This window comes from Tachypleus tridentatus, chromosome 13, assembly GCF_004210375.1.
Source record: "Tachypleus tridentatus isolate NWPU-2018 chromosome 13, ASM421037v1, whole genome shotgun sequence".
NCBI lineage: Eukaryota > Metazoa > Arthropoda > Merostomata > Xiphosura > Limulidae > Tachypleus > Tachypleus tridentatus.
Genome location: NC_134837.1, coordinates 251,161,669 through 251,184,461, shown reverse-complemented (window position 1 = coordinate 251,184,461; position 22,793 = coordinate 251,161,669). Strand labels below are relative to the sequence as shown.

General features: G+C 33.7%; 1 protein-coding gene across 3 annotated transcripts in view; it reads left to right on the top strand.

Moving 5' to 3' along the window:
* LOC143237029 (putative nuclear hormone receptor HR3) overlaps positions 1-22,481 on the top strand; it is a 52,925-nt gene extending 30,444 nt beyond the window's left edge. For 2 of the 3 annotated variants that reach the window (XM_076475858.1, XM_076475860.1), the window contains 9 exons: positions 5,903-5,988; positions 9,253-9,394; positions 11,139-11,358; positions 12,642-12,850; positions 13,618-13,739; positions 18,064-18,196; positions 18,341-18,448; positions 18,915-19,031; positions 19,528-22,481. In XM_076475858.1, coding sequence (XP_076331973.1) covers positions 5,903-5,988; positions 9,253-9,394; positions 11,139-11,358; positions 12,642-12,850; positions 13,618-13,739; positions 18,064-18,196; positions 18,341-18,448; positions 18,915-19,031; positions 19,528-19,787 — 1,397 coding nt within the window. In that variant the 3' untranslated portion in view covers positions 19,788-22,481. Of the gene's footprint in view, positions 1-5,057; positions 5,132-5,902; positions 5,989-9,252; positions 9,395-11,138; positions 11,359-12,641; positions 12,851-13,617; positions 13,740-18,063; positions 18,197-18,340; positions 18,449-18,914; positions 19,032-19,527 lie in introns of all 3 variants that reach the window. The other variant, XM_076475859.1, reaches the window with a different exon arrangement.
* Positions 22,482-22,793: the final 312 nt, after the last annotated feature.

Sequence of the window (22,793 nt, the reverse complement as noted above, 5' to 3'; positions counted from 1 at the left end):
TAGCATTCTGAGTATCTGCGCCGTTTAGCCATGGACACAACTCAGCTCTACTGCTTACTTATCTTCTTGTTAAAATAAAATAAAAATGTTGAATAATGAACGCTTTGGCAACTGTAGATCTTACACTGACTACTTGTGGGGGTGCAGGTAGAGTAATGATGGGGTAAGTATTGGGAGGGAAGGGAGCGTGGCCAGTCACGCGATTCGTCATCCACCAATCAGCAACGGACATGTGACTCACGTGTCGACAGCGAGCACACACACACTTAATCACAGCTAAACAGACACACAAGCATACGTACATGCGCGTGCACTCACATACTCGCTACTCACTAGTACACACATACATACAGTTGCAGACACATACACATTCACACAGGCACATTCACTCTCAGGCACGCATACATACACCATAATATCACCTAATGACATTGAACTAACGTAGCACACGTTTTGCTTTGCACCGAAACAAAATAAATGTAAGAGCATGAAAATGTAATTGATGAAATAAAATTAATGTTATCCCAAGCTACTTCTAACAAGGCTATGCGATCCCCCAGGGGGTCGCGACCCTCCGGTTGGGAACCCCTGCCTTAGTCCAACAGTTTCTGACAGAAAATAGTTAGCCTGGAATGGCAAGGTGTAAAGGCACTCGACTCGTAATCTAAGGATCGCGGATTCGAGTCCCGTCGTACCAAATATGTTCTGGGAACGTTGTAATGTAACGGTCCATCCCACTATTCGTTTGTAAAAGAGTAGCCCAAGAGTTGGCGGTGGGTGGTGATGACTAGCCGCCTTCCCTCTAGTCTTACACTACTAAATTAGGGACGGCTAAAGCTGATAGCCCTCGTGTAGCTTTCCGCGAAATTCAAACAAAAAAAAAACATGTTGCTATAATTTATATTAACAGATACAGCGATTTGATTTGTTTCTTTTTTCCCCTAAACTCAGAGTCTGGTTCAAAATGTATTCGCACTATAATAAGAATATTATTATTAAAAAGTAAGTGTATGTTAGCTACAATAACCCTAAAATGTAGTGTTTTATAAACGAAGGGGATTTTAAAGCGAAATTCATTATTGATTTTTTTTTCTCTTTTAGTGTTGTATTAGCTCGCATGAGGGAGGCTCGCGCAGCTGTTCTTCCTCTACCAGAGTGACAATAAATTATCTTTTCCCCGCTGCTGCTCTTACAGAACGACTATTAAGAGATGGAGTCTTTTAGAATAAAACATTCTAGTTCAGTGCATAAACCCGCGAGTGCGAGAGCATTGACTTTCGATCTTGAATTCAGTATGCTCGTATATAAAAGTTAGTGTGCTCTTGGTATAGTAGGGGTCAACAGGAATGTGCTTTGTTATTTCAGGATCGTATATTTCACTGGAATGGGGAAGCATTAGTAGCAAATATCGTTATTCCCATCTTTTATCACCAACCTTCAACGGAGCCTCTGAGTTTAACCACTAGAGGGCTGTGGCTTAGCTTGTCTAGATGTCGTGTGTAAATAATGTGATAGCACTGTACATCTCTTCCGAATGAAGTTAGTTCGCTCTTGCTTGGCCAGTTTTTTTCACACCGCGTGCTGATTGTTTAAGCTCTTGGAGTCCATATGTGCCCTGGTGCTTTTGGTTTTACGAGTTGAAAATTGGTGGCAGTTTCTGTATATTTTAACAGGTCGAAAATCCTGGGTAGGCAATTTGGGCACCACCAAGAGTTCCCAAATGAGCCCAGAGGCACAGCGGCATGTCTGTAGACTTACAGTGCTAGAAACCGAGTTTCGATACCCGTGATGGGCAGAGCACAGATAGCCCGTTGTGTAGCCTTGCTCTTAACTTCAAACAAACAAGCTAGACCTTGTGTAATATAATTGTAATTAATATGAAATATATAGTAACGAAATCGTGATTCTTGTTTATGCGTACTTCAGATATTTCACATGGTTTCAAGAAAATAAAAAGTAAATCTTTCAAAATTTACTTACAGAAGAAACAGTTTCTGTTGTAGACCATCCCCAGAAGAAACAGTTTCTGTTGTGGACCATCCCCTTCTCTCGTAATCTATTTCCGCTTATGTACCAGTTCTGTGCCATTTTCAGCCTTCATCTAGCTATTACTTGCAAAACTATAACACAAACCCAAAACCTAAAAATATATATAACAGAGACGAACTATCTTATGACAAATTTATTAATAAATCATAACAGCAGTAAGTAAGAACGAAAGATTTGTGTAGATCTATTAAAATCCTTCAAGAAGGTGGCGAGGAGTGGATGGGTGCATCTGTCTGACTTCTTGCTTAAACACCAACCAATCTATTTTAACTAAATGGAACGAAGTCGTTAAAACTTTTTCCACAAAAATTTAAAATTAGAAACAGATTTATGTAGTGAAGTCCTAAAAATTGAATAACATTTTAGAGAGATGTTAACGATTATTTAGAGGGTTTAACAAGGGTAAAATGCAGAGCTTTCACTAACCAATAATATTGTACATATTGTGTAAAGTACAACAGTAATAGTACACACTAACAAGACAAGAGAATCTTCAGGATAACATGTTCTGTTATCTAATCTCTATTTTGTTTTACGTTTTAAATTAGGTATTTTTAAAATATAGGTCGTACCCTTCCCCTATAGTGGACCAAAAACTGTACAGTTCTATATTTGTAGGGGTTTTCTGCACATCGTATACACAAAGTGTATTTTTATTTCTCGCTGTACAGACTCTAATGAAAGTTTCCTACATTGTATGTATTTTTGTAAAGTGTGGTCCTGTTTCTTGCTGTACAGACTCTTTAGATCGTTTAACCAAAATCTAGTGTTGGAGTTTGTCCTCCTGGACTGTTTCTGCATATCAAAGGGCGCCATCTTTTACACTATGCTCATTCGCCCCACTCATAAGCTAATGGGACAAAATGTGGCATACACTCAGGCACTACGAGCGAGTGTATACCAGTTTCTTTTCCTCAGGTACGGAACCCCTTGGGATAACTACAGAAGTAATTAGGGATAATGGAAAAGCTCGATGGATACAATGGGGTCTCTGTAAGTTATGAAGTTCTATTAAAACCCAGCTGCGGAACGCAGGTATTTTACGCTAGTAAACACAGTCCATAGTAATTTATCCTTTACTCTTACTCTAACGTTTGAAATTTTTTATTTCCGCATAAGTTCGAGTGTTTGATTGCTATACGTAGAGAGACGAAGAACAGGATTTCCCTGCTATGTTTACAGTCCAGAATTACGTAGAGTCAGACAGTTGCAACAAAACCTCCAGGTATATAAACCTGGAAGTTAGCTTGCATTAAACCAGAAACTGAACAATTTCAATTCCACGTGGGAAACGCGAAGTATACTCGAGTGTATGACATGGCTGAAATCTTGTTACAGAAAAAGTGGCTGCATGTCTTGGTTTATTCATCATGTTAAACTGTTTTCAAAATGTTCATAACGTACGCTACAAAAACAAAATGTTTCTGATAGGCAGTTAATACCTGGGTTGTGAAAAAAGGTCTATTTCATGTGACCTTTGATGTTGAACGTTACCTTGACCTATTTTCAAATACTGGCTTAAATCCAAGAGAAATTATGCTAAAACACATTTCTGCATGTCTGATAGATCTGTTTTACTGGCTTTTGTGTCCATACACATGATTAAAATGATATTTCAGGCACTCCGGGAATTATATATGCTATAAAATAAGAAGACAAACCTATGGAAGGAACCTTAGAATAAGATGATGCGTTCGTTCGTATGTGATACGTATGGTTTTTTTCTTCACTTATTGTTTCTTTTATTTCGCTATCTGGATACTAACTCTGAATATGGTTTCGTATTTAGTTCCAACAAGTTTTGTTGCTGAGTTTCTTCTTCTTGAGGTATATAGTTTAATGTCGTGAAACGTATTATATATCTGAATTTTATTTACAAGACGAGTTGTACACGTGCCAATAGTGTCTCTTGTTCTTTGTGTGTGCCCACACCTAATATTGTAGTATCCACCACCTAATCATTTACGGCTCTGAATGTAGAAATTCACAGTGCTATTACAATACTGTTCTAAATTTCTAATTGTTTTAATTGAATTATATAAGGTGCTCTCACCTTTTTTAAAGCTGTTTGTGAAATGTAAAGTAGTCACTGTAATAACAGTCCACTTTCGAGCGCCATGTTGTTTGGTTACAATCGACCTGTCAACAAGAACAGATAGAATCACGTTACTGTTCATGTGGTGACACCTTTCGAATAATTTTATTCAAAAATATGATAATTATTCGGTTAAAACATATTAGAAATTAAAACTATCGAATAAAAGAATGGCACAAACCAAGAACATTTTTATAATCTCAGGCAGCTAAAAGTTATTTAATTTTAATTTAATCTTTTGGTGATTATAGCAACCTGGACTTAAGCCTTTCTTCCCACAGAAATTGATTTAATATTAACGTAACCCGAAGGTACAACAGTGTTAATCGAGGTTGCAAGGTTATATCGACAGCCTACCTTAATTATGAACCATATTACAACTATCGTAGTATGATTGACCTACTTAAAACTGCTATTGTAACAGACGCTGTCTGCCTGAATTATACCGGATTGCAACGATTTCCTTATCTCTTACTTCATTTCGGATAACAGAAAGAAAGATCTCTTCTCTATCAACCGGACAAGGTGTCCTATTTACCACCTTTGCGTTACTTAGTTAATATTAACAGCGAAACTGTTTATCGGTTGAATATTACAAATAATATTAAAATTGCTTATGGTGTCGTTTAGTGTTTATGGTTTTACACTAAAGAAACTGTTATTAAAAATACACTGAAATTTACAAAACTTACATTGTTTTTAAAAACCTTGATTTATGTATGAAATTAAGCACAAAGCAACACAATGAGCTATCTGTGCTCTGTCCGCCACGGGTATCGAAAACCGGATTCCAGTTTTGTAAGTCCACAGACATAAAACTTGGTCTTAAAAAAACATTAAAAGTGAAAACAGTTATTATCATTTATCTAAACGATATATTTGTATTTATAGTTATAATTTTGTTTGTTTGAAGTTAAACACAGAGCAACACCATGGGCTATCTGTGCTGTACCAACCAAGGGTATCTAAACCCGGATTAAAGCGATGGTAAGTCCGCAAACACACCGCTGTGCCATTGGGAGACAATAGATATAAAAACGTTTAATTGAAAACATATTGAAAGGTGAAAGCTGAAAAATGATTTATATTATTTTAAATTTAATCGAAAATACAATAAAGATGAAAATAAGTTAATCTTTTTTGACAAAATACAAACACGTTCTATTTGAAACTAAAATATAACAAAAATAGAAAATTATATATATTTTTAGTAACTATTTTGGTTTTTGCTGTATAATTATGTAACATGTACAAAGTTTTTAACTTTGTTCATTGTTAACTTTACGCGGTGTATGATAGAGATCTTTATACCATGTAATTTATACCGGCAGCCCCTCCTAGTGGCACAGCGGTGTCTGCTGACTCACACCGCTAGAAATCGGATTTCAATACCTTTTGTGAACAGAGATTGCTGTTCTTGTTTGTTATGAAGCACAAAACTACACAAAGGGCTATTTGTGCTCTGCCCACAACGAGTATCGAAACCCGGTTTTAGTGGTGTGAGTCTGCAGACATTCCGCTGTGCCACTGGGGAACTTATGGTAGTGTAGTAAGAACTTTCATATATATATGTAGCATTAATCACATACAATCTTTTATTTAAAAGAAAAGTAAGAACTTTCATATATATGTGTAGCATTAATCACATACAATCTTTTATTTAAAAGAGTTATTTTATTTTATTTAAAATTTGAGTTTTAATTTGTTGAATTTAGAAGCTTTATATTATGTTATTCACAAAATGGCTGCTTTTTACAGCTCAGATAGAAATCATACCGTGTAAAGTTTGTGGAGACAAATCTTCAGGCGTTCACTACGGGGTGATAACTTGTGAAGGATGCAAGGTAACAGACTTTTCTTCTTTTTTTCACCTGTCTGATTAAACCGTAAGAAAACTGGAAGTGCAGTTAGCCGATAATTTCTGAACTGGGTATTTAAACTGGGCAGTACAGTTTATTCTCAGAGACTTTGATGTTAAATATTACCTCGCACGTTTCCAATACCTGATTATCATATTTATTCCTGAAAAAGACAGGCCTGTCTGTCTAAGACGCTAGGATTTTATTGTGTTCTTTCGTTAGGTGATTTACTAAATGTTTATAAGGACAGTTTTTTTTTTTTTAAATGTCTATAAAACAAATTGAAGTTGTGGATGCATTCTGTGAAGAAACAAAATAAATTTTGCAAGGAATTATATCTTTTAAAGTTGCGCTTTAAATACTAAAATTTGGTAAAACATTGTAAACTCGTAGGCCAAACGTATACGGTAACAATCACGTAAACATACAAAACTTCGTACGGTTCGGTGACATCTGGAAGACAGTAAACTATATCGAAAAACAAATCGTCCACTGGACAACTCGAAATACAACTAGTCCAAAACTCAATTTGTCGACAATTGTATCATTAGATGGATTTGTTATTATATTTACGTTTACTTAGGGAAATGCATGCATGTTTACATGTACATAAATCAGGCTTACAACGTACGTGAGCATTTTGTTGCATTTTGAATAGATGAAAGTGGAACGAATAAGAAAAGAAAATTGAAATACGGTGGTACCTCGGTTCTCGAACTTAATCCCTTCCAGAAGGCTGTTCGAAAACCGAATCAATTTTTCCCATAAGAACTCCTGTAAATTAAATTAATCCGTTACAGACCTCCAAAAATTACGCATTATGAAGCATTTTAAGTAAAAATATTACTTATTTATACCTGTCTCATAATACTTACATGCATAAAGTCAACCACAAAAACAATAGACACAATAAAAAAACAATAACTGAAAATTTAACTGCACTTCACCTGTGCTGAGGAGAGCTGATGGTGTAAGTGAAAGGTGGTGAGAAACATGGAGAGTAGGAGTGTTATTATTGTTTGGAAGGGGAGTCACCTTCCATAAAAACGTCAGGTAACTCTCATTCTCAGGTTCTTTCTCTTTTCTGTCTCTTTGCATTGCTACAACCTGCTTGAGACTCACTGGACCTATTTCTTACTAAAAACTTGACTAATGAAGTTCGTTTCTGCCTGGCACCCTCCTTATGTCTCACCACACTATGTATGTCACTTCTCTTCCTAAGTTTTTCAAATCACCCCCTACTAGCCTTAAATACATCACTTGTATCAGCACTCGTTCCAGGGGTGTTTTCCAGGAGGTCAACATGCAAGTGCTTTGCTTTCTCACAAATGATGGTCTCAGAAATGCTATCATCAGCTAACTGTTTTTTCGTTTACCCAAATCAACAACAGTTTTTCTACCTTTTCCATTGTTTGTTATCTTTGTTTCGTAAGCACTGTCACTCCTTCTGCAACATCAGCTCCTTTGATGACCTCTTTATTTTTCCGTATGGTGCAGACTGTAGACTTCGTCATACCAATGTTTTGTTGTTTTTGGAATTTCGCACAAAGCTACTCGAGGGCTATCTGTGCTAGCCGTCCCTAATTTAGCAGTGTAAGACTAGAGGAAGGGCAGCTAGTCATCACCACCCACCGCCAACTCTTGGGCTACTCTTTTACCAACGAATGGTGGGATTGACCGTAACATTATAACGCCCCCACGGCTGGGAGGGCGAGCATGTTTGGCGCGACTCGGGCGCGAACTCGCGACCCTCAGATTACGAAGCGCACGCCTTAACGCGCTAGGCCATGCCAGGCCCTCGTCATACCAAACTGTGTAGCAAGGTCAGACACTTGAACACCACTCTCATACTTTGATATGAGATCTTTTTTCACCTCTATTGTGGCTCTAACAACTTTTCTGTTTGGTTTGCTGCTTTCATTATCCATCTCTGACCCCAGGGTGGCTTATTTAATCAGAATATTTAGAAAAACAACAAAAAAAAACGAGAACGTTCACAGCAGATTTTAGCGGGGGTGTGGACTGAGCGACAGGTGTGGTTAAAATGTTTTGGGCAAGCTTGGCGTGGGCCGAAAATGGTCGAAGGGTCGTTCGGGTCATCAGTCGAGTTATTTCGGGGGTTCGGGCCACGACAGCTTGGTTAGGGAACCGAGTTTATGTTCGACAACCGAGACATTTTTTTCTCAAACAATATGTCAAAACCGAATTGTTCGAGAAAGGAGTTTTTCGAGAACCGAGGTACCACTATATTGAAATTTAATGTATTATAGATGCCTTATAGTAAAACTAAAAATAACGTAATAATGATTTTATACAGTAAAAAAGCTACAGTTTTGTCAAAGAACTGAAATAATTATATTACTTTGATAGCCATAAGCACTCGCGTCGCTAGTGCTTTTCGTGGTTTTTCTAACCACTATCAGCAATACTACCAGTATATTCGAAATATTGATATGCCGATGTGTCTGTCAACAAGTAATAATATTGTCAACGAATGGGTTGTCACCGAGTTGTCTGTCGACTGTTAATATTGACTCCGATTGACTATCGCCCACTGTAATCCTGAACCTTCTGTATACGTCAAATATCTTTCGGCCACGTTTTCGTTATGGACCTTAACCGCCATCTCTGGAATTTTTTTTTTTTTAAATTAAGCACAAAGCTACACAATGGGCTATCTCTGCTCTGCCCACCACGGGTATCGAAATTCGGATTTTAGCGTTGTAAGTCCGCAGACATACCGCTGAGCCACTGGGGGGCAAATATTTGAATAATATTTTGGCATGTACGGTTTAAAATTATTATTACTTTCTACTTGTATAAGTAAGGCATTTTGAAAATTGTTTACGATACTTGACACATCCGACATTTTAGTGATATAGACTAAAGCATGTTATGAAAATTGACATGTTGAACCATTAGATGAAATAGTAATGTGTTATATCAGCCATAATGTTCGAAAATTATAAATCAGATGTGATCTAATTCACTGAGGTTATAAGAAACATAGACAAACAGAGAACGCCAAAATCACTAAAAATGCCAAGTTTAAAAGTATACATGCTATAACAATAATAGATTTGCGGAAAATGTGTGTTCATCTTTTCCATTCGTTAATTAAAGTATTGTCTGACAAAATATATGTGTTACTGTTTGAAAAATCTATAAATAATATCAATATAATATTCCTTAATTGTCATACCTAAAATACTCTGAATGAAATAAGAAGCGATTTGATTGGATATTTAGGGTTTCTTCAGAAGAAGTCAGTCTAGCGTGGTGAACTACCAATGTCCAAGACAGAAGAATTGTGTAGTGGACAGAGTGAATCGAAATAGATGTCAATACTGTAGGCTGCAAAAATGTTTAGCGTTAGGAATGTCAAGAGATGGTAAGAAATTAATAAATTTTACTAATTTGTTGGTACTATATAGTGTTTCATGGGGTGCTAGCATGTTTTGCGTTCTTTTCGTTTTCCTAAATGCAGTTTATACTACTGAACCGAGAGAGTGCGCGCCATTTTATTGAATGTCACACATAAGGTTTGCATTGTAGTTTTTAATGAAATACGCCAAAATAAGGTTGTAATTTCCTAATTGGCGTGTTGTTTTTTAAGTATATAAGTTAATATTTTAAACAAGATTCAAATAAACAGTTCTTCCTAAGTGCAAAGCTACACAATGGGTTTGCACTGTGTTCATTGTAGGAAATGAACCCCTAATATCAGGGTTATAAGGTTCAAGTTTATTGCGGACTTGCTCTAGGTTATTAAAACAAACAGATTAAAATGACTTTAAGCATACAAACAACCCCGGATTAAAGTATTGGCTTATTGGGCTGAAGCCCAGGGCCTCACATTAATTAGGTGGCCTCAAGCTATGATGTAGAGGTTCTGTCTCGAGGGGGCGTCTATAAGTTGAAAAGCCTAGGGCCAATAAAACACTTAATCCGGCCTTGCGTACAAACAATAAATAGACGCTTAAGAGGATGAGCTGTGTACAAATAACTAAAAGATATAAAATTATATGTATGAAGTTGTAATAACATATTAATGCTGTATTTCTAGCGCAAGTTTAAGTGAATGTAAACAAGTATTTAGTATACTATCTACTTGAAACTGACCACGCAGATGCAAATATATGACAAGTATGGTAATTTCAAGTGTTTTTGTATACATTTATGACCCTCAATTTAGTTTAAAATTATACTTTCAACTATAAATTAGACGTTAATGTCAGTATATCTATAACAGTATATCTGACTTATAACCCTTGAATGGTTAATTTCGATTCTAAAAACCCATGAAAATGAAAGCAAAGTTGAATATATGTTATAATATGCCAGCCATAGATAGTCCTGTATATTTTGTTACTTAATAAGGTGCATTCATAAAATATATAAGCTACTAATTGAGCATAATTGTTTGTTGTTACTAGTTTTGCCTATTAATTTACATTTTACTGTAATATTAATATTTTGTTAGAGCTTTAATCGCAATTTCAGCATTCACTGTATGCATTTATTCTGTTTTGTTCTTGTACAGTGTACTGTGTAGTCTGAACAAGTAATTTTTTTGTAAAACAGTTCAAGCAATCCCAAGAAATACTATTCTGAAATTAAATCTAATTATAATGTTTATTTTTAAGTTTTATAACAAAAGTTGACATACTCTGAGTTTGAAATAAGTGACAGTAAATTTTTGTTTGTTAATGTGATTTATGTGGAATGTTACACACACTGTCACTATTTTTTACCTTTAAATATTTTAGGAAATAAACTACTGATTCACAAATTCCCTTCTTTAAGATCACCTAATTAATTTTAAGGATACGTCAGACATTTACCTTTTATTTTTCAGTCTTACAATAGTTTATGTTCTGTATTTTTTTTACATGTTTTAATTTTCTTGCTTGACAAAACAAAGTAAACTAAAGTACCACGATTAAATTTATTTTGTGAGAATGAATTTGCACAGTTCTCCATCGTACACTTCTAAAAAAAAACAAGCAACATATTTCTTTCCACTACTTTTGGAGATAATTATATGTCACTATGTTTGTTGTGGTGTTACTTCTACATAATTTGTTACTTTTTCTTTTGTGTTCAATTTACTTAAGTTTTATTTCTGTTTTCAGCTGTCAAATTTGGAAGAATGTCAAAAAAACAGAGAGAAAAGGTAGAAGATGAGGTTAGATTTCACAGAGCCCAACTAGTCCATCCTCAGTCTCATCAACAAGGTCAGCTAACACCTCAGCAACATCCACCACAAACCACAGAGACCTCACCAGACAGTTCTGTCTTTGAGCAACAACAGCCATCTTCATCCAATCAGCAGCCTTCCTATGTGAATGGAGGGTATGGATCAGCCAATAAAATACTTTCCTATCTTTTTATAAACCTTTAAAACTTATATATTAAAACTCTTCTCAGTGGCTTGAAAACTGAAAGCAATCTGAAATTATTAATTACTTTTTTTTTAATTTTGTGATTTATTATTTATGGCAAAGCTACTAAAACTATCGGTTTCTGTACCTAATGTGGAATTAATGAACAGAAGCAAAGAAGCTAGTTGGCAGTGTGCACCCTACCACATGTGATCCAGGCTAAGACATGCACTCTTGTAAGGCTTCCAGAGCATAAAATAAGGAGAATACTTTGTGGAGACACAAGGATTCAAAATCAGTTTTATCATGAGGAGAACCTGTAGTCTTGTGGTTATAATTACATTTAACACAAACTGGAGTAATTTTATGTAGAAATATACTTGAACAAAAGCAAAGAACTTATCTGATTGTCTAAACAGTTTTGATGAAAAAAAAATCAAAATATAATAACTTCACTAACTTTCATAGAACTACAAATTCACATAAAAATTTCGTATAATTGGAAGAAATATATATACAAATTGTTTATGTAAAAATTAAATGTTTTGAGATACATCAAGTAAATATTGATAAAGAAAGTTGTTGTATCAGTATGAGTTCAAATATCTGGGGTACAATGCAAATTCTGATTTGTATCTGTTTCTCTATTTACTGGGCCAAACCATTTCATACATTTCTCATATCAAACCACTACAATCTTTCACATACCTTGCTTTGGATGTTTGAGAAGTTATTTTCATTTTTTTTTATTTTTTTGGGGGGGGGAATATACAGAAAGGACTCCAGTACATTTTTTAATATGTATAACATCTAAATGGATATTTTCAAATATAAAACTTGATAAAAAAAATGTAAATTTCTGAAATTTGTGGTATGCTGAATAACCGTGTTTACTCTGGTCAATGACTAAATTTAACAACTAACATTTTGTAAGTGCAGTTAAAAGGTTAAAAAAGTAGTTAAAAACTCTATGTGAATTATTGCAAAATCAAAAATATTAGTATGCCAGAATAATAAGAAAAAGGCTAAGAAACAGTTAATGGCAAGTAATTCTTGATGACGAGAAACCCATTTGAAATAAAAATGTATCTCAGAACGGCTGTTAGGAGTATTAACACTTTTATTGATAAGGGGAGAACAAAGTTTTGACCTTCCCAGGTCATCTTCAGGTTAAGAAGTTAATGGTAAGAATTGGGTAGTAATACTTATTTTCCTAACAATTAACTTATGTTAATGCATTTCTTTCCCTTGTAGGTATGCTTACAATGGAGACCTCAACACATATACTCCCAATGGTTACAGTTACACTCCTCAGGCCATGACCTTGGACTTAGCTGGAACAGATTTTGCAGACAGCACAACATTTGATCAGTTTCAGCAGTTAGAAACTTCTTTACCAGAAACTAATGGTCTCCTTACAACCACAGTCCCTACAACCACAATATCAAATAATTCCCATTTAGGTTAGTCACAATTTGGCCATAGAAGATCACATTCATAAAATCTATTAAGAAAACAGTCATACAGTTATGACTACTGGAAATCAATGGTTATACATTTACATTATGCAAACTTACTTCACCCAATAAGTAATTGTTTTAATGTGTCTAATGAAACTCAGGAAAGGCGTTCCTATGACAGGAAGCTACATGTAAATATCATATTTTACTATCATAAGTATCAGATGTAAGAGCATCAACATTATTTTTGATTAAATGCTGACTTCAGACTTTAAACAATAATGTTGTGTTTAAAGTGAACCTTCATTTAACATGAAAATTTTTCATCAACTCTCTTCAAAATTTCCTAGTTTTTTTATAATTACATATACATCTTTAATTTTTGATAAGTAAAATGAATCCAAAGGAAAAAGTAGATAATATTTTTAAGTATATATATATATTCTGTAGGTAAACTGTCAAGAAGAAATCCTGTGCCTAACATCTAATTTTCTGAACATAAGTAGTATAAGAACTTTTCATTTACCCTCAATTATTGAATCTGTACTTGTGATTGTATTGAAAATAAGGGTATTAAACCAGAAGTTTTCTTAATATTTTGTTATGTTTTTCTCTTTGCTTCTGTTTTTGTGTTTAAAACAAGGGTCTTCATCAGGACTAACAAAACATTAAAGTGATTGGTTTTGATAGGAGAATTTTTATTATTAATATGATATTTTAAATATTACAATTTAACTTAATAACTGATAGCCGTTCCATTCATGTTCCAGAGTTATTAGCTAAGACCATAGCTGATGCACACAACCGTACTTGTTTATATACAACAGAACAGATTTCAGAACTTTCGAGGAAGCCTCAAGATGTCTCACTCCTTTTGTATTATAAGAACATGGTAAGTTTCGTTATTAATATGTTTAATTGTATATTGGTTTGCTTGTAATTAAGCACAAAGCTGCACAATAAGCTATCTGTGCTCTGCCTACCACAGGTATCAAAAGCCAGTTTCTAGAGATGTAAGTCAGCAGAAATACTGCTGTGCCACTGGGGGATGTTAATGTTATAATATACTGTAATTATGAGTTTAAGTTGTTAAAAGAGTGCTTTACTAGCAATGCTGGGGAGCTAATTTTTTATTTCCTTATTCTTCCAAAGTATAAGTTGACTGATTATAATTCAGCACAAAGCTACAATGGGTTCTCTTTGTTCTGCCCACCACAGGAATTAAAATGCTGTTTGTCTATGATGTAACTCTGCAGACGTATCGCTGTACCACTGGGTGCCTGATGTATAAGAAATCTTGCACTTGAATCTAATGTGGAAAAAGAAAACGAATTACATTACCATAAGATAAATAGGTGTCATCATATAATACTAAGATAAGATCTGGAAACAAGACCTGTTTATGAGAGGGTATAAACAGGTAATAGCTTGAGTTGCCAAAAAATATTAACTTGCTAGCACTAATTAGCTGGTTAACCTTTTTAGCTTCATTAGTAGAAAGTTTGACTGGTATGCAAGAAGTTCCAGGTTTGATTCTGAGATCAGGAGATGCAAAAATAGAATTATTGCAATTAAAACCTCTTCTGTATTTGTTAGGTAACTACAGAACCAGATTATTTGGCTCCTGCATAAGAAAATCTTTAATGTTTTGTAAACACAATTAATTCACTACTTGCATCCTAGTGGTACAGAGGTATTTCTGCAGATTAACAGCTCTAGAAACCAGATTTCAATACTCATGGTGAGCAGAGCACAGACTGCCCATTGTGTAGCTTTGTGTTTAATTACAAACAAACAAGCATTCACTATTTGAAAAAGAATCCTAAATAAATTGCTTTATATTTATAAAGCTACTTTAAGTTGACTGATAATGTTAAGTTGATGGTGTTTGTAACTTTGATACCCACAAATCATTAGGCTAGGAAACACAGTAAAGTTAAGTTTTCTTCTTGTGTGATGAACATCTAACATAGGGTTGGATACGTTAGTAGATTAGATAGAAGTATGGCTGGATGGAAGAATGCAGATGGTTGTTATAAATTGAGTCCAGTTAAATTGGATTAATGTTACAAGTGGGATGCTTCAGGGCTCAGTCTTAGGACCTTTGCTTTTTTTTTATTTACATCAATGACATAGAAGAAAAACAGTCAGTAAGTTATTTAAATGTGCAAATGATATTAAGGTCTTGAGTGTTGCTAAATATGAAGAGGGCTCTTCTGTTTCACAAAAGAATTTAAATCATTTAGTAAGTATGTGAATAACTGGCAGGAGGGTTTTAATTACAATAAGTGCAAGATAATGCATGTGAGTTGTCATAATTTAAATCATTTAGTAAGTATGTGAATAACTGGCAGGAGGGTTTTAATTACAATAAGTGCAAGATAATGCATGTGAGTTGTCATAATTTAAATCATTTAGTAAGTATGTGAATAACTGGCAGGAGGGTTTTAATTACAATAAGTGCAAGATAATGCATGTGAGTTGTCATAATTTAAATCATAAGTGTATTTTGGGTGAGAATCTTGGTATAATAGTTGATCAATCTCTTAAGTTATCCAACTACTATGTGGTTGCTAGTAGTATGGCAAATAGGATTTTAGGTTGTATCTAAAAAAATACTGAATAAAAATTCTAAAGGGGTTATAATTTCATTGTACAGATCACTGGCTATGCCACACTTGAATAATTTTGTTCAGTCTTGGGCTTCTTATTTTAAGAAGGGCATTGAATTGTTGTAAAGGGTTCAGAGGAGGGATGCTATAATGGTGTCTGGAGTGGAGGGGTGTCATATACGGGGAGAGGTTGACATCTCTCATCAAAAATAGAAGAGGTAGAGGGGATCTGATTGAAATGATAAGACTGTAAAGAGAACTGATAGTGTTTAGTGTTGATGTATCTTTTTGTTTTTCCTATTTAACTGTGATAATAGTAGGACTAGGGGACACAAATATAAATTTTGACATGGTAGGAGTCATGCTCAGCTGAGACAATTTTATTTTTCTAACCTGGTGGTTGGTCATCAGAATTGGTTGTGTTCAAATGTTGTTGAGGCAATAAATTTAAGTGGGTTTACTCATGAGAAAGCTTGATGTGTGTGTGTTCTTATAGCCACAGCAGGCTATCTGCTGGGTCCACTGAGGGGAATCGAATCTCTGATTTTAGCATTGTAAATCTGTAGACCTATCACTGTACCAGTGGGGGACAAAAAGCTTGATAATAACTAGCTTTATTCTTTCTTTTTTTTAATAGTTTTAGTTTAGTTTAGAAGATAGAACAGCTGAGATGAACCAGTAGGTTCCTTGTTGTCCTAAAACATTAAGCTGTGTTATTTTGGAACTTATTCTACCAATTACTGAATACAAACTACAAATTTTCTTGGGATAAAGAATCAGATTTCTTAGAAGATGACAGTTATAACTAAGATGAAGAAAAGTTATTCTTAGCATTTCAAATTATTATGATATCAAAAACTGTTCCTGAAGGTTTTCATGATTTATTTCAGTTGCATGTTAGAAACAAAGTGGAATAAAAATGTATCTAATATTCAAAGGTAAAAGTGTATATATTATTTTTCCTCTGCCTTTGTTACTGAATGTGTAATTATTTAGAAAGATAAGAACAAAAGATTTGTTCCAGATGACTGATAACTGTACATAAACAGGAAATACTATGTGGGTGCTAAGATGGTTTATTTATCTTAAATCAAAGTTCTTTTCAGTGCACCCCCTTTAGTACAGTGGTAAGCTTACAGATTTACAATGCTAAAAACAGGTGCTCAGTTCCACTCGGTGGGCTCAGCAGATAGCCTGATGTTGCTTTGCTCTAAGAAAAACACACACACACACTCTTTTCAATACTCATGAATTTTAATTTGGAAAAAAAATATATGTGTGTTATATCAGCTACAAGTATAATTTTGATTTGGACATTTTCTTTGTAGTTTGTTAAATAAAAAATTGTACACCTTATTAAACTGATTGAATAGCAAATAAAGATGTTTCTTTTTAAATTAAGAAAAACTAAAGCTTTTACACAGGTTGTAACCATAAGAGAGTTTTGTAAGATGAAGTGTTTTAATAACTTTTATTTTCTGGTTTTGTGTTTAAATTGGAGACACAAATTTTTTTTTAAATACATTTCTCAATCTTAAAAGCAAGAGGGTATAAATTGTTTTTGTAGTATCTAAAAATGTTGGTTATTGAGATTGAAATAAATAAACAATTACATAAATAAAAAAGAAGTGATTTATTGTGATGACGTTAAATTTTATGTCTCTTAAACTTCTGATTTTCTTATGTTAATTTCCTCTTCACACTCAGTCACTCAAATCAGTCTTGATTGACTTAAAAAAAAAAAAGAGTAGATTTTGAGTTCCTTCTGGATGATATAGCATCATTTGGCATCTCAGAGCTTTTGTTGCAAAGTTGAAATATATTCTTGCAGAAGGAAAAAAAAGTTTATGACTTTTATAAATTGGTGTGCTTGTTTGACGCATTAATACATTATGTATTTAACATAATGGCCCCAGCATGGCCAGGTGGTTAAGGCACTCAACTCATAATCTGAGGGTTGCTGATTCATATCCCTGTCACACCAAACATGCTCACCATTTCAGCTGTGGGGGCATTATATTGTGACAGTCAATCCCACTATTCGTTGGTAAAAGAGTAGCCCAAGAGTTGGCAGTGGGTGGTGATGACTAGCCACCTTCCCCCTTAGTGTTACAATAAACTCACATTTTCTTCCACTAGATTGATGTGTCAGGTAATGTATCCACAAGTTTAGTTTTCTCTTCACACCCAATACTGTAAAAACTGGTCTTGTGTATAATTTTATTTGTATTTGGATGTTCTTCAAGTTTGTGAAAATAGGCTTTGTTTTATTCTTTGACTGGGTGTTCATGTTTAATATTTCAATTTGCAGCAAAACTTTAGCTTGTTTGCTGAATAAATATTGTATATTGGTTCTATTTTCTTAACTGTTTCATTTCATTGAACTTTGGATTTACTTTTAACACAACCAAAGTTATATTTTTTTCATATAAAATGTTTATCCTTATAATTTTGTTTTTATCAACTGAATATGAACTAACTTTTATTTATGAAACATAGAAACTATTGACTATTACTACAAATGCAAGTTTTGTTGCCCAAGAAGTAAAATATTTTTTTAGTTGGTCATAATGACAATTGTGATTTCTTTAACATTTTTTTAAGGCTCAAGACGAACTTTGGTTGGATTGTGCCCAAAGATTAACAGCAGTTGTTCAACAAATTATAGAGTTTGCCAAGATGGTTCCAGGATTTATGAAGCTGTCCCAAGAGGACCAGATTGTATTATTAAAAGCTGGTAATTCAGAAACTTCTAAAGTTTTATGAAAAAACCAACTGTAAATTTGTTATAGAATAGATTGAATGACTGTAATTAGGTGTTATTTACCATTAATATAACCTTATCTGTTAGAATTAACCTAATTTATTTTTTGTCAAACAGGAAGCTTTGAACTGGTTTTGTTGCGGATGAGCCGATACATTGACCTAAACACGGGTTCTGTTTTGTATGGAGAAAATCTTTTATCTGTTGAAGCATTCTTGACATCTGGTAAGTAAATTGATTATTTAAGATATTTTTTGTCATCACTTGGAAAAGTTTCAGTAAGTAGAACATTCAACCATGTGTTAAAAAATGCTACCAGTTTATGCATTATTTAAAAGTATGATTCATATTTATTGTTTTTGCTTTACATTTCAATAATTGAGGTTACTAACAAACAAAATTTATTATTTCCATGTTCGTCCACTCATTGATCATTAAAACAACAAACAAGCTAGACTATGATCTATATATATGGTTTGCTGTTTCATCAAAAAAATCTCAAGTTTTCTTTTAATATTTTAAAAGCCTTAAGAGCTACAGATGTGCCATGTTTTTATCTGCACATGTTACCATCAATTATTTAGTTTACTGTTTTAACAAAACTAAACTATCAGTGAAAGTGTGTCATGTGACAGTTATTTTTCCAACTATGTCACTTAACTGTTAGTGCTATTATACTTTTATACAATAGACACAACAGAAATGAAACTTGTGAACAGTAGTTTTGATTTTGCCATGAGCGTAGCTGAACTTAAGCTGACAGAGACAGAGCTAGCCTTGTTTTCTGCACTTGTGCTGCTTTCCCCAGGTAAGCTGTGTAATTCTTGTCTGTAAAATTATATTATATGCAAAGAGCTGGACATTAATGTTAAAATTAAGCTTCTTTTTAACACATATTCATTTACATGATTTATCATATTTATTATATCCTAATGTCAACTATTAAAAATCTTGGAACATTTTCTCTATGTTTGAGTCCAGTGAATGTTCATAGCAAATAACTGCCACCCATGTTTGTATGAAGGTTTGTCTGGATTAAGAAAATTATCTGAACATTAACATTACAAGTAAAATTATACAAATACCCTTGTGTTTATTAACTTTATTTAGTTTAATACTGCATTTGCTGGAAATTTCTTTTGAGGAAAGAAAACCTAAGAATTTCCAATTAAGGTTTTTATCTAACTGTTAGCAATAGTATTACAGAACAACAAGTTATTATAACATGTAAATTATAACAGTGTTCTAATTTTTTATATTTCCACTGAAAAAAAGTGGTTCTAAATTTTTTATTTCACCCATAGATCGTGTTGGACTTAAAGAAGTATTGGACATTCAACGACATTATCAGGCAATTTTGAAATCACTTCGTTTTGAACTAGACCGCTCTCATAAACTACCATATAAAGGAGATGTCAGTATATTGGACTTTCTGTTAGCTAAGATTCCAAGCCTTAGAGAAATTAACCTTCTTCATATGGATGCTTTAGCAAAATTTCAGCAGATGTATCCTCATCATATGTTCCCTGCTTTGCATAAAGAGTTGTTTGCAATTGATATCTGATTGCAGTTAATGTTTTAAATAAATGCCATGACCTATCTAGTGGATACCTGAGACCTGAAATTTCTCTCGAGCTAAAGGACAACACTGCTTGATATGTCCAACTAACTGCTTACTATTTGAGTGACTCAGACCTGTCAGTACAATTATCAAACCTCAAAGGAGTTTTGTTGGTCTTAAGTTAAAACTGTTCTCATACTTCTGAACATCCAGTGCTGATTATAGGACAGAATTGTATTGATATTTTCTTGGTGTCTTAAGATAAACTGTTGTTAAGAGGTCCGGCAGATCTAAACAGAGAAAGAGCTGCAAGAGGAGACTGAAAGTTTGTCTCTATTCTTCACGTAACAAATAAAACTTAAAACAAGCAAAGTTATTAGGAAGATGTATTTTAAAGTTCTTTGAAAAGTTGTTGAGACTTTAGATTTTAGGAAAAAGAAATTATGTTAGACAATTTTTTCTTGTCGTACGTTGTTATATGATAAAATGCAAAACAGCATGACAAACACAGCCATACATATACAAACTTCTCACCAGAAAATCTTGGTGAATACAGAGGCAGGGATATGTGTGTTCTCCCCTTGGTCCAGTTGAGCTAATTACTGCCATCTTAATAGCCGATTCTCATCCAGAGGTGATTGAGAGATCTTAGGAAACATATTAAGCTCACTTATTTATGATGTATACATTTATTATTAATGTTGTTTGTAAATTGTTTTATAAAGTTTAAGACTTACTTTCAAATCTCATGTTCATCCTTATTATTAAGTAAAAACGTCAAGAGATTCTACCTATATTTCAGGGCACACATGATAAAATGCTTTATGTGCTTAAAGATTAATATTAAATGTCATTTAAAAGTCCTCAGGGGATCTCATTTGTTTCTGTTTCATTTCATTACTTTTCAAATAACCTACTATGTTCTTGTACTCAGTTCCTTAGTGACTGTGTTTTGTGAGTACTGTAGTAGTCAACCTTTCTCAGTTGTTACAGAAGGAAGGGGAGTGGTTTTAAGAAGACATGGAACTAGAGTTTTACTCCGTTGGAGCATGTGGACACACTGATGGGGCTAGAGTTTTACTCTGTTGGAGCATGTGGACACACTGTAAAACAATTATTTTCATAGTTTTTACCCAGCTAAATTGTTCACGATCTAAAAATGAATTAATTAATTCTTATAGAGTAATTGAGTCATGGAAAGATTAGGGAAAATCACTGCCTCATTAAAATAATAGCATCTACCTCACATCAATGTTATGAACAGTATTTTTTTTATTCCAGTATTTCCACCAACATTTGAAGTTATAATAAACTCTTGGTCTCTGATATGTGTGTGTTCCATGAGTTCTGAATTTTTATGATATGGTGTACAAGAGACTGACTGTTAGTGGTCAGTATGATTTAAAAGTGGATCATATTTTTGTAGAATTTTAATGATCAGATTTTAAGGGTACTTTATTATTTGTTGGTGGTAAAGGAGGTAAGTTGTGCACAGTGACACGGGATGGTCGTGTTCAACTGCTCGGGCATCTATGTGTCACAGAGAGGGAATTTTTTAAAGTATTTGTTGTCAAGTAAGAGCCTGCATCGAGCTTGGCTGGGTAATGGTATTGTTAACGTTTTTCTTGTTAATAAAAATAAACTGCCCTATTAATGTAAATCAATAAAAATGAACTGCCCTATTAATGTAAATTTCACATGTTATTTTAAATAATCTTGGTGTTTTTTTTTTCACATTTATGTCATTAAAATACCTACATACCATTTTCAGTAAGTGTTATGCATTTAACTTCTATAATTAAACTTTTGGCACTAATGCAAAAATAGGATGATTTTTTTAAAGTGACTGTATTTTCTTTCTTTGGATGTTGCAGTGATATAGCTGAAAGAAATAGGATATATTATATTGATACACAATTTTGAAAGCCAAAAAGAAATGTTTTGTATTTATATCGATATTATCGTGGCAAGGTTGGCTTCCTGATTTTCTGATATTGTAGTTTTATTGAGATTAAGAATATATAATTTAAAATTTGTTATAAAGAAAATGTGTTTTGTTATGTAAATATGATGACAGGGAAACCAACTTGTCTGAGAATGCACTATAAAAATTATATACTATAATTTTGTATCATTTGGAAATTCCTATTTCAAACTTATCTCTAGTTAATCAGTTGAAAATACCTTGAAGAGTACGGAAACTACAAGTACAAAGTTTACTCTCTAGACTACTTAAACAGTGTTATAGGTTCTTACAGAGGACTACAGTGGTGCTGACATACGTATGGTAAACGAATTAGCCATGTGCCTTCATATCCATTAACATTTAGTGACTCATGATATAATAATGCCTTTGAGTGCCAATGTCTTGTTTTTACAGTGTTTTATAATTAATAACTGGTAATCTTGGCCGAGAAAAATAATGAAAAGGTGTTATTCTTGTTGTTTATTACGTAAGTAGTAAATAGAACTTTGTCCAAATATATATTTAAACCACAAAGTCCACTGTAGGAGCTTCCGTTCATGGCTCAATTCCATTTGACCTGATGATTATACAGCTTGCAAAACGCATATCTTAATTTAAACATATTTGGGTAGAGTTTTTTATGCTTGATGGTTTGGTCTGTTTTGTCCTTAATTCGGGGCTTCATCAGAAACGAAATACGAAATAAAATCATTATACAATGATTGTATTTTGACCTCTTTGACTGTGTTTTCAATTTTATTATTATACTTAACTGTTGTAAGAAAAAAAACAAGTAATAAACGTAATGAAACTTATATTGAAACGTTCACCCAACCAGTTTGGTAAGAGGTGTAAATTTAGGACATTAGAATGAATAATAATATAACACGGTAAAAATTTATCCACTCATTGCAAGCATTAAAAACGTGATTAGTGCCAGAACAAAGTAATTAAGGTATGTGGCCTGGTGATTAAGGCACCGGAGGGTCGCGGGTTCGAATCCCGATCGCACCAAACATGCTAGGCCTTTCAGCCGTGGGGGC